Source organism: Monodelphis domestica, chromosome 1, assembly GCF_027887165.1.
Source record: "Monodelphis domestica isolate mMonDom1 chromosome 1, mMonDom1.pri, whole genome shotgun sequence".
Taxonomy (NCBI): Eukaryota; Metazoa; Chordata; class Mammalia; order Didelphimorphia; family Didelphidae; genus Monodelphis; species Monodelphis domestica.
In genome coordinates this window covers 619,256,152-619,270,346 of record NC_077227.1, presented here as the reverse complement: position 1 = coordinate 619,270,346, position 14,195 = coordinate 619,256,152, and the positions used below count along the sequence as shown (strand labels likewise).

At 36.1% G+C, this 14,195-nt stretch overlaps 1 protein-coding gene across 1 annotated transcript in view; it reads left to right on the top strand.

The window, feature by feature from the left end:
- MACROD2 (mono-ADP ribosylhydrolase 2) overlaps nucleotides 1-14,195 on the top strand; it is a 2,426,984-nt gene that overhangs the window by 79,145 nt on the left and 2,333,644 nt on the right. Inside the window, exon 3 of the mRNA XM_007476657.3 lies at nucleotides 13,507-13,614. Within this exon, the coding sequence (XP_007476719.1) occupies nucleotides 13,507-13,614 (108 nt within the window). The remainder of the gene's footprint in view (nucleotides 1-13,506; nucleotides 13,615-14,195) is intronic.

Below are 14,195 nucleotides of genomic sequence, written 5' to 3'. Positions count from 1 at the left end.
AAGATAGTTAGACATAAACACACTTAACTTCAAAGAACTAAAGATAAGTATTACTCAGAGGGCAATGGAAAGATAGCAAAATATAACTGATGAAGAACTCTGAAGGTAAATAGGAGTAAAGGAATTGTATGTCAGGAAGAAAATATTGGGCTGGTCATTTGGCAAGAACAAAGATTGACAAGCAGATAGCCAGAGTGATCCATTAATACTCTCATGGTGTTGTTAAAAAGTGAGGCAGGATTCTAGCATATTGGTGGACCCTCTGTGGCAAACTTTTGGGTGAATGTGGTCAAGATAATCATAGGATAGGATAGGCATGGATGGGTTTGTATTTTGGAGGGAACTCACAAATAAATAAGATTACCTATCCATTTTAATATAATAATACTTAGGAGAAAAGAAAATAGAGCTGAATTTCTATCCTTTTTTGTAACTTTTATTACATGTCAATAACCACCTGACACACATAATGTAAAACATTAGTTCATTTTAAGAAATAGAGGAAATAAATGATGTCAAAATAACAGTTTTATTTTCCTTCTAATTACCCCCTTTATATATTTTTGTATTTCTGTTCTCTAATCTTGTCTAATCAGCTTTCAAAATGCCATGCCTTTATATTAACAATTCTATATTTTATTATTATATTATATATAATCACATATAATATATGTACCTATACAATATACTATTCTCTTTGCTTTGAGGTGATAACTTGGTATATGAGAAGTGATAAGGTTATCAAGAGAAAGCACAGAAGGAGAAGAGGATACTTGGGGAACAGTAATAGAGGGCATGATATGGATGATGAACCAGCAAAGGAGAGTGTTAAAGAGTAAGAAGATAAGTATAAGGAGAACCAAGAGGCTTGTGTCATAATGCAGTAGAGGTTGAGGAGGATGAATATCAAATTTTCCTCTTAGTTCTGGTCTTTTCTTTGCAAATACTTGAAAATCGTCTATTTTGTTGAATGCCCATACTTTCCTCTAGAAGTAAATAGTTGCTTTTGATGGGTAGGTGTTCTTTGGTTGTAGAACCAGTTCTTTTGCCTTTATGAATATCATATTTCAAGCCTTAAGATCTTTTAGTGTGGAGGCTGCCAGTTCCTGTGTAATCCTGATTAGTGTTCCTTGATATCTGAATTGTCTCTTTCTGGCTTTTTGTAAAAATTTCTCCATGGGCTCTTTCAATGTCCATTTTTCCCTCTTGTTCAAGAACATCAGGGCACTTTTCCTGGATAATTTCTTGTAGTATGATGTTAAGGTTTCTGTTTATTTCTGGGTTTTCAGGTAGACCAATGATTCTCAAATAGTCTCTTCTACACATAAGTGAGATATTTCATCTTTCCTTGTATTTTGTCAGTCTTTTGACTTTGCTTTATTAATTCTTGCTGTCTTGCAAGATCATTGACTTCTAATTGCCCAAATCTGCTCTTTAAAGACTGGTTTACCCCTATAATTTTTTGATTTTCCTTTTTAGTTTGGTCTATCTTGCTTTTCATTATTTCCAGTTATTTAATTTTGGTCTCTAATTTGCTTATCATTTCATTTTATTTCTGGGCTTCTTCTCCAATTGGGATTTTCTGTCTTTTACATTATTTTCTTTTTGAACTGTTTCCTACTTTTCTTGCCAAATCTCTTCCTCTTTCTCATAATCTCAGATTTGAACTGTGAATTGTGACCAATTTCCATTTTTTGGGAAGGTTTGGATGTGTTTACTTGTTTATCATCTTTTGCTGTCTCCTATGTAGTCTGTATTTTCTTTCCATAAAAATGATCGAGGGTCAGTGCCTTTCTCTTGTTCTTTTTGGTGGTTGAAGGTTGTATTTATTGGGCATTGCTGGCCATTACTATGCTGGTTTTTCCTTCCCTTACCAGTCAGAAGTCTGAGGGAGGAGGGCAGGCTCTCTGTGTATTGATTGACAGCTAGAGCTAGGTCTCCAGCCTTGGTTCTTGCAAGTTCTCCCTCTCTCCCCATGCCTGTACTACACTAGGGAGTGCCATTTTTGCCTGAGGCTACTTTTCAAGTTTCCATGGCTTCTACTGTGTGCCACCCCTCTCTGCTCTATCTCTGTGCCCAAGGTCTACACTATTCAGTCTTCTGGGGTCTCAAGTCTAGATGCTTTCAGGGATAAGTCTCTGGTGTTCTTAGTCAGCTGCCAAGGATCTGGAGATTGCCCCGTGCTCACTCTGATTCTGCTGTGTTGGCTCTGACTCTGGCACCATAGTTGGATTGGGGAAAGGTTTATTAGCTCATGTTTTGGTGGGAGCTATTTTATCCCCTTATAGCCTGGAAATGCCCAAATCCCACATACCTTCAATGTTGCGCCCTACTGTGGAATCCCTTTATTCATCTCAACTTGTTTTTTTGGACCTTTTGAGGTAGTCTATATTGGTCAGTGGTGAGGAGACAAAGAGTCCTGCTTCTGCACTGCAGCCATCTTAACCCAGAAGTCCTGAGAAGGATGAAGACTGAGAAAAGTCCATCAAATTCATCAATTAAGAGATTATTAGGGCCAGTTTCTGGGCACACAACACAGACGGTGGAGGAGGAGGTTGCTGCTTTTCTATTTCTTCTTTTTTTTGGCTTGGGGATCATTCGGCCCACACCACCTGAACCTAATCCCATCAGGAGCCATCAGAGTCCAGGCAAGCCACAACCCCTCCCCCCTTAGAGAGCTGGGTCTTCTGAAAACACAGAAACCTAGAGGCGAAGTCAAGATGGCAGCCTAGAAGGAGCATAGACCTGGCAGCCTGGCCAGAGCTTTAGAGATCCTCCATATCTGCTCCAGCCGTCCAGGAAGTTTAAAACTCAGAGTAAACCCAGACCAACTAAACTGAACTCAATCCCATCAAAAGTCTCCAGAACACAGGGAAGCCCAGGCTCCCCATCCATCCTCATTGACTGCTGGACTTTAAGCCAATAAAAAGCCTCCAGAGGACAGGAAAGCTCAAACCCCCAACAACCCTCCCTCAGAGATTACACCAAGAGATCCTCTGTTAAAGCTCCAAGAGGGGAGACTGATAGAAGTCCCTAAAAAACAAAAAAATGAGAGGAACAAGAGCACAGACAAATACAGGGAGGAAAGAAGGGGTGAATTTGAGCAAACAACAGAAACAGAAGAAAGAAACTACAATAGACAGCTACTACTCACCAAATGGAACAGAGGGGGAGAGATCAGCAAACAATAAGCCAGAAATCCCAGCGAATTGGATACAGGCTGTGGAAGAACTCAAAACAGAACTAAGAGAGGCTGAAGACAATTGGGAAAAGAACTTAAAAATTAAGATAAGTCATCTGGAAACAGAGGCACTTGAACTAAAACAAGAAAATGATGTCCTGAAAGCCAAAATCATCCAGATGAAAGATGAGGCAAAGGAGATGAAAGACGAGATAAAGAGGATGAAAGACAATCTTCAAAGAAACTCAGACCAGAAGGAAAAAGACGACCAAAAAGCCAAAGATGAAATCCAATCCAGAGTAAAACAACTATAATCAAGTGACCTCATAAGGCAGCAGGACACTATAAAACAAAACAAAAAGAATGAAAAAATTGAGGAAAATGTGAAGCATCTCATTCACAAAACAGACGATTTAGAAAATTGTTCAAGAAGAGACAATTTAAGAATAATTGGACTACCAGAAGACCACGACAAAAGAAAAAGCCTGGACATAATACTAGAGGAAATTATCCAGGAAAACTGTCCCGAAATCCTAGAACAAGAGGGGAAAGTGGAGATTGAAAGAATCCACAGATCACCCCCTGTATTTAATCCCCAACTGACAACACCAAGAAATGTTATAGCCAAATTCAAAAACAATCAGATAAAAGAACAGGTATTACAAGCTGCCAAGAAGAAACCATTCAGATACCATGGAAACATGGTGAGGATAACACAGGATCTGTCTGCATCCACACTGAAGGACCGAAAGGCATGGAATATGATATTCCAGAAAGCAAGGGAACTAGGCCTACAGCCAAGAATAAAATACCCATCAAAACTGACTATATTCTTACAGGGGAAAGTATGGTCATTTAACACAACAGAAGAGTTCCAAGAATTCATAAATAAAAGACCAGACCTGAACAGAAAATTCGAAGTCCAACCACAGAACTCAAGAGAATCATCAAAAGGTAATTAAAAAAGAGGGGAAAAACAACAACAACAAAAAAGGTTTTTTTTAAGAGACTCAATAAGTTAAAATATGTATCCCTATAAGAAAAGAGGTCATTGGCAACTCTTAAAAACTGTTGCTATCACTTAAGCAGCTAGAAGAACTAAACTCAGAGGGAACAGTGACAAACTGTATAGGATGAAAGGACAAGACATAAATAGGTATATAGATATATGCATGCATAAATACATATACATGTGTATGTATATATATATATATATATATACATGACTAAAGCTAAAAAAGAAAAGAGGTTATGACTAAAAGAAATGGGAAAAGAAACAAATGGGGGTAAATTTATATGTCATAAAGAAGCTCATGGAGGGAGGGGGGAGAACATCGATACACTGGAAGGGTAAAGATGTTGGAGATAGGAAATACTCAACTCTTACGTACTTTGAAACTGACCCAAAGAGGGAAGAACAATCCAATCCATTGGGGAAGAGAATAGATTTGCGCCCTATAGGGGAGTGGAAGGGTAAAAAACAGACTGGTGGGGAGGGAAGCAGTACAAGGGAGGGAGAGGGTGGGTGGGGAATTTTAAAAAAGACTACAGGGGAAAATAAAGGAGGGAATAAGAAGGGAGGGGGGTAGAAAGGGAAATACAAGGGGGACGGATTTAAAGTAAATCACTGGACTAAAAGGTAGAGCTGAAGAAGAAAGGTTAGAATTAGGGAAGGATATCAAAATGCCAGGGAGTCCACAAGTGACAGTCATAACATTGAACGTGAATGGGATGAACTCACCCATAAAACGTAGACGAATAGAAGAATGGATTAGAATCCAAAACCCTACCATATGTTGTCTCCAAGAAACACACATGAGGCGGGTAGACACCCAAAAGGTCAGAATTAAAGGATGGAGTAAGACCTTCTGGGCCTCAACTGACAGAAAGAAAGCAGGAGTGGTAATCATGATATCTGATAAAGCCAAAGCAAAAATAGACCTGATCAAAAGGGATAGGGAAGGTAATTATATTTTCTTAAAAGGGACTTTAGACAATGAGGAAATATCACTAATCAACATGTATGCACCAAGTAATATAGCACCCAAATTTCTAATGGAGAAACTAGGAGAATTGAAGGAAGAAATAGACAGCAAAACCATATTAGTGGGAGACTTGAACCAACCATTATCAAATTTAGATAAATCAAATAAAAAAATAAATAAGAAAGAGGTAAAAGAAGTGAATGAAATCTTAGAAAAATTAGAGTTAATAGACATATGGAGAAAAATAAATAGGGATAAAAAGGAATACACCTTCTTCTCAGCACCACATGACACATTCACAAAGATTGACCATACATTAGGTCACAAAAACATGGCACACAAATGCAGAAAAGCAGAAATAATAAATGCAGCCTTTTCAGACCATAAGGCAATAAAAATAATGATCAGTAATGGTACATGGAAAACCAAATCAAAAACTAATTGGAAACTAAACAATATGATACTCCAAAATCGTTTAGTTAGAGAAGAAATCATAGAAACAATTAATAATTTCATTGAGGAAAATGACAATGGTGAGACATCCTTTCAAACCTTTTGGGATGCAGCCAAAGTGGTAATCAGAGGTAAATTCATATCCCTGAGTGCATATATTAACAAACTAGGGAGAGCAGAGATCAATCAATTGGAAATGCAAATAAAAAAACTCGAAAGTGACCAAATTAAAAACCCCCAGCAGAAAACCAAACTAGAAATCCTAAAAATTAAGGGAGAAATTAATAAAATCGAAAGTGATAGAACTATTGATTTAATAAATAAGACAAGAAGCTGGTACTTTGAAAAAACAAACAAAATAGACAAAGTACTGGTCAATCTAATTAAAAAAAGGAAGGAAGAAAAGCAAATTAACAGCATCAAAGATGAAAAGGGGGACAGCACCTCTGAGGAAGAGGAAATTAAGGCAATCATTAAAAATTACTTTGCCCAATTATATGGCAATAAATATACCAATTTAAGTGATATGGATGAATATATACAAAAATACAAACTGCCTAGACTAACAGAAGAGGAAATAGAATTCTTAAATAATCCCATATCAGAAAATGAAATCCAACAGGCCATCAAAGAACTTCCTAAGAAAAATCCCCAGGGCCTGATGGATTCACCAGTGAATTCTACCAAACATTCAGAGAACAGTTAATCCCAATACTATATAAACTATTTGACATAATAAGCAAAGAGGGAGTTCTACCAAACTCCTTTTATGACACAAACATGGTACTGATTCCAAAACCAGGCAGGTCAAAAACAGAGAAAGAAAACTATAGACCAATCTCCCTAATGAATATAGATGCAAAAATCTTAAATAGGATACTAGCAAAAAGACTCCAGGAAGTGATCAGAAGGGTCATTCACCATGATCAAGTAGGATTTATACCAGGGATGCAGGGCTGGTTCAATATTAGGAAAACCATCCACATAATTGACCACATCAACAAGCAAACCAACAAGAACCACATGATTATCTCAATAGACGCAGAAAAAGCCTTTGATAAAATACAACACCCATTCCTAATAAAAACACTAGAAAGCATAGGAATAGAAGGGTCATTCCTAAAAATAATAAACAGTATATATCTAAAACCATCAGCTAATATCATTTGCAATGGGGATAAACTAGATGCATTCCCAATAAGATCAGGAGTGAAACAAGGATGCCCATTATCACCTCTATTATTTGACATTGTACTAGAAACACTAGCAGTAGCAATTAGAGAAGAAAAAGAAATTGAAGGCATCAAAATAGGCAAGAAGGAGACCAAGTTATCACTCTTTGCAGATGACATGATGGTCTACTTAAAGAATCCTAGAGATTCAACCAAAAAGCTAATTGAAATAATCAACAACTTTAGCAAAGTTGCAGGATACAAAATAAGCCCACACAAGTCATCAGCTTTTCTATATATCTCCAACACATCTCAGCAGCAAAAACTAGAAAGAGAAATCCCATTCAAAATCACCTTAGACAAAATAAAATACCTAGGACTCTACTTCCTGAGACAAACACAGGAACTATATGAACATAACTACAAAACACTCGCCACACAACTAAAACTAGACTTGAGCAATTGGAAAAACATTAACTGCTCATGGGTAGGATGAGCCAATATAATAAAAATGACCATCCTACCCAAACTTATTTATCTATTTAGTGCCATACCCATGGAACTCCCAAAAAATTTCTTTACTGATTTGGAAAAAACCATAACAAAGTTCATTTGGAATAACAAAAGATCAAAGATATCCAGGGAAATAATGAAAAAAAAACACAAATGAGGGAGGCCTAGCAGTTCCAGATCTCAAACTATATTACAAAGCAGCAGTCATCAAAACAATTTGGTACTGGCTAAGAGACAGAAAGGAGGATCAGTGGAATAGACTGGGGGCAAGTGACCTCAGCCAGACAGTATACAATAAACCCAAAGATCCCAGGTCTTGGGACAAAAATCCACTATTCGATAAGAACTGCTGGGAAAATTGGAAGACAGTGTGGGAGAGATTAGGAATTGATCAACACCTGACACCCTACACCAAGATAAATTCAAAATGGGTGAAAGACTTAAACATAAAGAAGGAAACCATAAGTAAATTGGGTAAACACAGAATAGTATACATGTCAGACCTTTGGGAGGGGAAAGGCTTTAAAACCAAGCAAGACATAGAAAGAATCACAAAATGTAAAATAAATAATTTCGACTACATCAAATTAAAAGGCTTTTGTACAAACAAAACCAATGTAACTAAAATCAGAAGGAAAACAACAAATTGGGAAAAAATCTTCATAAAAACCTCTGACAAAGGTTTAATTACTCAAATTTATAAAGAGCTAAATCAATTGTACAAAAAATCAAGCCATTCCCCAATTGATAAATGGGCAAGGGACATGAATAGGCAGTTTTCAGAAAAAGAAATCAAAACTATTAATAAGCACATGAAGAAGTGTTCTAAATCTCTCATAATCAGAGAGATGCAAATCAAAACAACTCTGAGGTATCACCTCACACCTAGCAGATTGGCTAACATGACAGCAAAGAAAAGTAATGAATGCTAGAGGGGATGTGGCAAAGTAGGGAAATTAATTCATTGCTGGTGGAGTTGTGAAATGATCCAGCCATTCTGGAGGGCAATTTGGAACTATGCACAAAGGGTGATTAAAGAATGTCTACCCTTTGATCCAGCCATAGCACTGCTGGGTCTGTACCCCAAAGAGATAATGGACAAAAAGACTTGTACAAAAATATTCATAGCTGCGCTCTTTGTGGTGGCCAAAAATTGGAAAACGAGGGGATGCCCATCAATTGGGGAATGGCTGAACAAATTGTGGTATATGTTGGTGATGGAATATTATTGTGCAAAAAGGAATAATAAAGTGGAGGAATTCCATGGAGACTGGAAAGACCTCCAGGAAGTGATGCAGAGCAAGAGGAGCAGAACCAGGAGAACATTGTACACAGAAACTAAAACACTGTGGTATAATCGAACGTAATGGACTTCTCTATTAGTGGCAGTGTAATGTCCCTGAACAATCTGCAGGGATCTAGGAGAAAGAAAGCTATCCATAAGCAGAGGACAAAGTGAGGGAGTAGAAACACCGAGGAAAATCAACTGCCTGACTACAATGGCTGAGGGGACATGACAGAGGAGAGACTCTAAACAAACACTCTAATGCAAATACTAACAACATGGCAATGGGTTCGAATCAAGAAAACATGTGATAAACAGTGGAATCACGTGTCGGCTACGGGGGGGGGTGGGAGGGAGGAAAAGAAAATGATCTTTGTCTTTAATGAATAATGCATGGAAATGATCAAATAAAATACTATTAAAAATATAAAAAAAAGAAAAAGAAAAAAAGAGATTATTAGGTTTTTTGGATATAATAGTTTCAGTGGAATGATTTGGTCAGAAGTCAGATAACAAAGATTTGAGAAGTGAGTGGGAGAATCAGAAGTGAAGGCAATGAGTGTAGACAGCTTTTTCAAGTTGTCTGATTTGAATATTTATGGCCAAGAGAGGGTGGAATGATGTAAGAAAATGGCTTGGGGGGGAGTTTTTGTTATGTTTGAAGGCAGTAGAAAAGAAGCCATGATTTGGAGTGGCACTGGGATAATTGGGAGTATAACTTGGTAGAGATGTCAGTTGATAAGATGAACTATAGATATGTTGGTCTAACTAAAGAAAAAGGTCACCTCTGTTGTAGATGAGAGTAAGGAAAATAAAAAGGAGAAAATAGGAGATGTCAAATAGTTCTGATGTGAAGAGGATGTAATAAAAGGAGCTCACATTAAGGGGCCTAAATTTTTTCAGTAATATGAGTCAAGGTGCTTAGTAGAGAGAGGGAGTGAGGAGAACTTTTGAATAGGTTCTGTGGAGAGCAATACTGGGAATCAATTAGAGAGAAATAAAAGAATGTCCTTGCTATAGTGAGGAGTTACAACATTTCAGAGAACATAATTTGTGATGAAATTTTTCTATGTAATAATGAATCATATTCAATACATTCTTATAATACACATAAAACTTCTATATTCTTGAGTATACATTATCCTTCTAATAGCAAGTATTACTTATCAATTCCTACATAGTAGTACTTAGAATGAAAGGAAAAGCTGAGATTGTCTAGGTGAAAGAAAAAAAGGCTATCCTCTAATATTTGTCAGTGGGATCAATCATAGATCAAGGGAACTTTATAGTTATGTGGTCAAACCTCTTCAAGTTACAAATGTGGAAGTTGAGACCCTGGGGATTAAATGACAAGGTTTACTGACTTTCCAACCAGTGATGTTTAGAATAGAGATGACTAGACACTCCAAGAACCTCCAGCGTTTACTTTGGTCATCTTAGTCAAGACCATAATTACTACTGAAGTATAGGGAGACCACATAGTTTATGAAATATCTTAATTCTCATCACCTTGCAGTAGTCTTTTGATTCATCTCATTACCTCATCTTTCCTCATTTCAATTTACTTTCCACATAACTGCCACAATACTTTTCCTAAACTGTAGGAGTGACTGTGTCACCCATCTACTCAGTAAGCTTGAATTTCTATTATGTCTAGGATCAAATATAACATTTGCTTGACATTTCCAGCTATTTGTAACCTGACTGTGTTCTATCTTCCAAGTTTTATTATGCATTATTACCCTCTACACACTCTGTTGCCTAGTCCTACTGACCTATTTGCTATTTCTCAGACACAATGTTCTACCTCTTTATCTCTTTTGTACTGGCTTTCCTCATGCCCAGAATTCTTACCTTTCTTACCTCTTCCTCTTAAAATCTTTGATTTGGTAAGAGAGGAAAATAGATCCAGCATGTAAAAAAGAACAACTGAAGTGTGGGAAGGACAGGGAGGGCAGAGGATTCCATAAAAGTAACACAGAAGAGGTGAGGGGAAACTGCCAAATCACCTCACTTCTCTTTGGTAACTCTTCTAGAATAGCTGGTCTAAGAGAAACCTCTGAAACAGAAGACCTTCTGAGCAGAGACCATCTCTCAGTGAGCCCAAACCCCTTGGATCAAGCTGAAGATAAAAGGAGTGGATGGGATTTCATTATAAAGCCATCCAACCAGAGAAGACTTCTCTCTATCCCTTAAAGTTGTCCTGTGAACTTCATGCTACAACTAGGGTAGATAGAAGTCAGGACAAAGATCAGAACTGACCAAAAGGGGTCAGGCAGACAGTCTAAACCCTCAGGATTTGGGGAGGAGGTCAGTTGTTAGTCTTAGAGATCTCCCACTTCCCACTTCCCTTACTCAACAACCCCATTCTTCCTGTCTTATGTGTCCCTTTAGAATAAAAGAATAATTCCCTTTAGATTAAGTTGCTTGTCCAGGAAGAGAACTGAAGCTTGGGGAAGAAAGCTATATTTTTCCCTCAAGGAGGGAGAGTCAACTTCAGTTATTGACTTTATATTTAACTCAGTCTCTGAAGGGACATATCTTGTCCTTCTAAAAGACAATTGGTGCTCTCTTCACTAGGCCAAGAGAGGGGAAGATCAATCTACACCCCTCTCCATCTGCCGGTTCCATCACACCTCTCACACTCTCTAATCTCAAAGTAAACATGGTGGGTAACTCCATTCTCCCATCAATTACAGCTTCCTTCAAAATTCTCCTCAAATGGCATTTTATGCAGAAAGCTGTTCCTAGTCAATCCAACTGCTACTGTCTTCCCATTTAAGGTTATCTTTCACCAGTTCTGTATTTCTTGTATATACCAATTGTTAACGTATTGTTTCCTCCACTAGAGTGTAAGTTCTGTAAGGACATGATCTGATTTTATGTTTTGTTTGTATCCCAAATGATTATCAAAGTACTTGGAATATAGTGAATGTTTAATAAGTGGTATTTAAAAATTAAATATTCATTTTTAAATTTCAAGTTTCAAATTCTTTCCCTACCTCTAGCCTTTTTGCTAACTATTAAGAAGACAAGAAGTATTCTAATCATACCATGTGAAACATATTTTTATAGTAACCATGTCTCAAAAGAGGGAAGAAAAATAAAAAGTAAAAAAAAAAAACCTTTAATCTATAATCAGTTCATCATTTTTCTCCCTTTGAAGGTAGATAACATTTTGCATTACGAGTCCTTTGAAATTGTCATGGATCATTGTATTGGTCAGAGTAGCTAGGTCACTCACAGTTGGCTACCATTACAACATTGCATTTACTGTGTACAATGCTCTCCGGGTTGTACTCACTTCACTTTTCGTCAGTGCATATAAATCGTCCCAGGTTTTTCTAAAACAGTTCTCATTTTCAGCTGTTTCCTAACTGATGGACATTTTTCAATTTCATTTTCTTTGCAGCCACCAAAAGGGATTATAGAAATATTTTTTGTACATATGGGTCATAAATACCTAATGATTGATTGATAGTTTATAGTTTCTATTTGTTCCCATGCACAGAAAGAGAAATAGTTCTATGGAAAATTGGGAAGATGTACTAGAGAACAATAAAGAACCTTATTTTCTATGCCCCAGTCTATAGACTCTCTTGGGATTTTTTGGGTTGCAAGTAGAAAGAGGCTCAATACATTTCATTCTGATAAATGGGAAGGGAAATACACACACAAACACCACTCAATTATATGTCCTGCTGACAGTGGACTAATCAAATCACCTTCATATATTAAAAACAGCTCAGTGAATAAATTATTCTTGGGCTTGCATTATTTTTTGGAGTTGAGCAAAGAATTGCATTATAATTTATTTACCTATAATCATTTCATGCAATTTTGGATACTATTTAGCTTTTTTTCAGCAGGAAAATGTCTTTTTAAAAATAGATTGAAAATCCACATACTTTTAATAATTTTAAACATTTTAAAATTGAAAAAAAGACATTTATGTTTTGAAGATGAAATTTCACCTTTTAAAATACTACATATTAAACATGTTGGGCTTTGAATAGGCTTTTAAAATCCCTTTTTAAGCCAGCAGCTCCCTCTAGGGTGAATAATAAGTACTGATTTGAATGAAAAGTAGTCACAAATGAAAATGAGTTTCCCTCTCTTGAGGAAGTTTAATATTTACTATTAAGAAAATGATGAATCTTAAGAATATAAGTGTGCACACACACATATACACACAACACATTTATATATATTGGTATGGGCGGGTGATTTCTTTTATACAGGGAAATAGTGGTTTAGAAACTCCAGTACAGATCATCAATTTATCTGTAACTTAAAATGCATGGGTCTCTGAGGGAGTAAATGGTTTACCAATATGACATAGTACATTTTGAATAGGCAGAATATGAACCCAGATCTTTCTGATTCTAATGTTGATCTTCTTTTTTACCAAGATACCTATCAAATATTTTTCTTTTTAAGCAAATAATGGTTTTAAAAGTCCTTGGAAGGGAGGTCAGATTTGCCCTATCATGACAGTTGTTTATCTCATTTCTGTCAATTGTATATCTTTTTTATTAGCTAGAGCTGAAATTAGAAATGTATATTTTTATATTAAAACAGAAAATTTTGTAATGATATTAATGATAGGAAATTATGGTTTGTTACTGACATAGCTGGAAATTCATATGATCAGTCAGCCAATATTTATTGAATAGCTGCTATGTACCTAAGCACTAAACATATTGTTTTAGGATATATATTCCCTTTTCACTGAACTCATCTTTTCTTTAATCAGCCATGTAACTATTAGGCTGTCATATAAACTCAATCCCTAACCTATAGCATTAAGAACAAAATATCTTATATTTAAATTTCTTTGACAGATGTTATAATTCATGATGTTTCTTTTAAAGAGTATCAGTTAAAATATTTCACCTTTTTGTTTCTGTTTTATAGATGAAAATGTCCAGGAAATTTCACAAGTGAAGAAAAGCTTGAGTGAAAAAGTTTCTCTCTATCGAGGTGACATCACATTGCTTGAGATTGACGCCATAGTCAATGCAGGTGAGTAACATTATATTTGATGTAACAGTGTTTAGAGAGATGTTGACTGTGTATTTAGCAATTTAAAATATTCCACCCTTGCATAATATAGCATGTGAATATTTTAGAGAAATTTTATGCTTCTTCGTATCCATCAAAGTGTCTGGAGACATTTTAATCTCTTAGACATTTGTGTCATTGAATAGAAAGTAAGACCAAAGATTAATTTCACATGATAACTATAATTAATATTCTAGATATACAGGGAGTTCATATGCTAAACAGAGGCAAATACATTTTGACCAGTATAGTGTGATAGATAGTGGATAAGACTTGCTTAGAGATTATTTCAGCTACAGGATTGTCTAATAAGGATTCTGTCATTCCAGAGTTAGAATGGTGTGGTAACAAGTGAATTTTTCAAAACACATAATCATAAGGACTTCATACTTTAACTTCACATTTAGAGAAGGAGCAAAAAAAATCATATGATCCATATTAGGTCTAATCTAAATATAGAAAAAAATTCTGAAATTTAATAGCTACAATTATTTTGATTCACAGGTTATATTCATTTTAATTTTTAAATGGTATGTAACAAG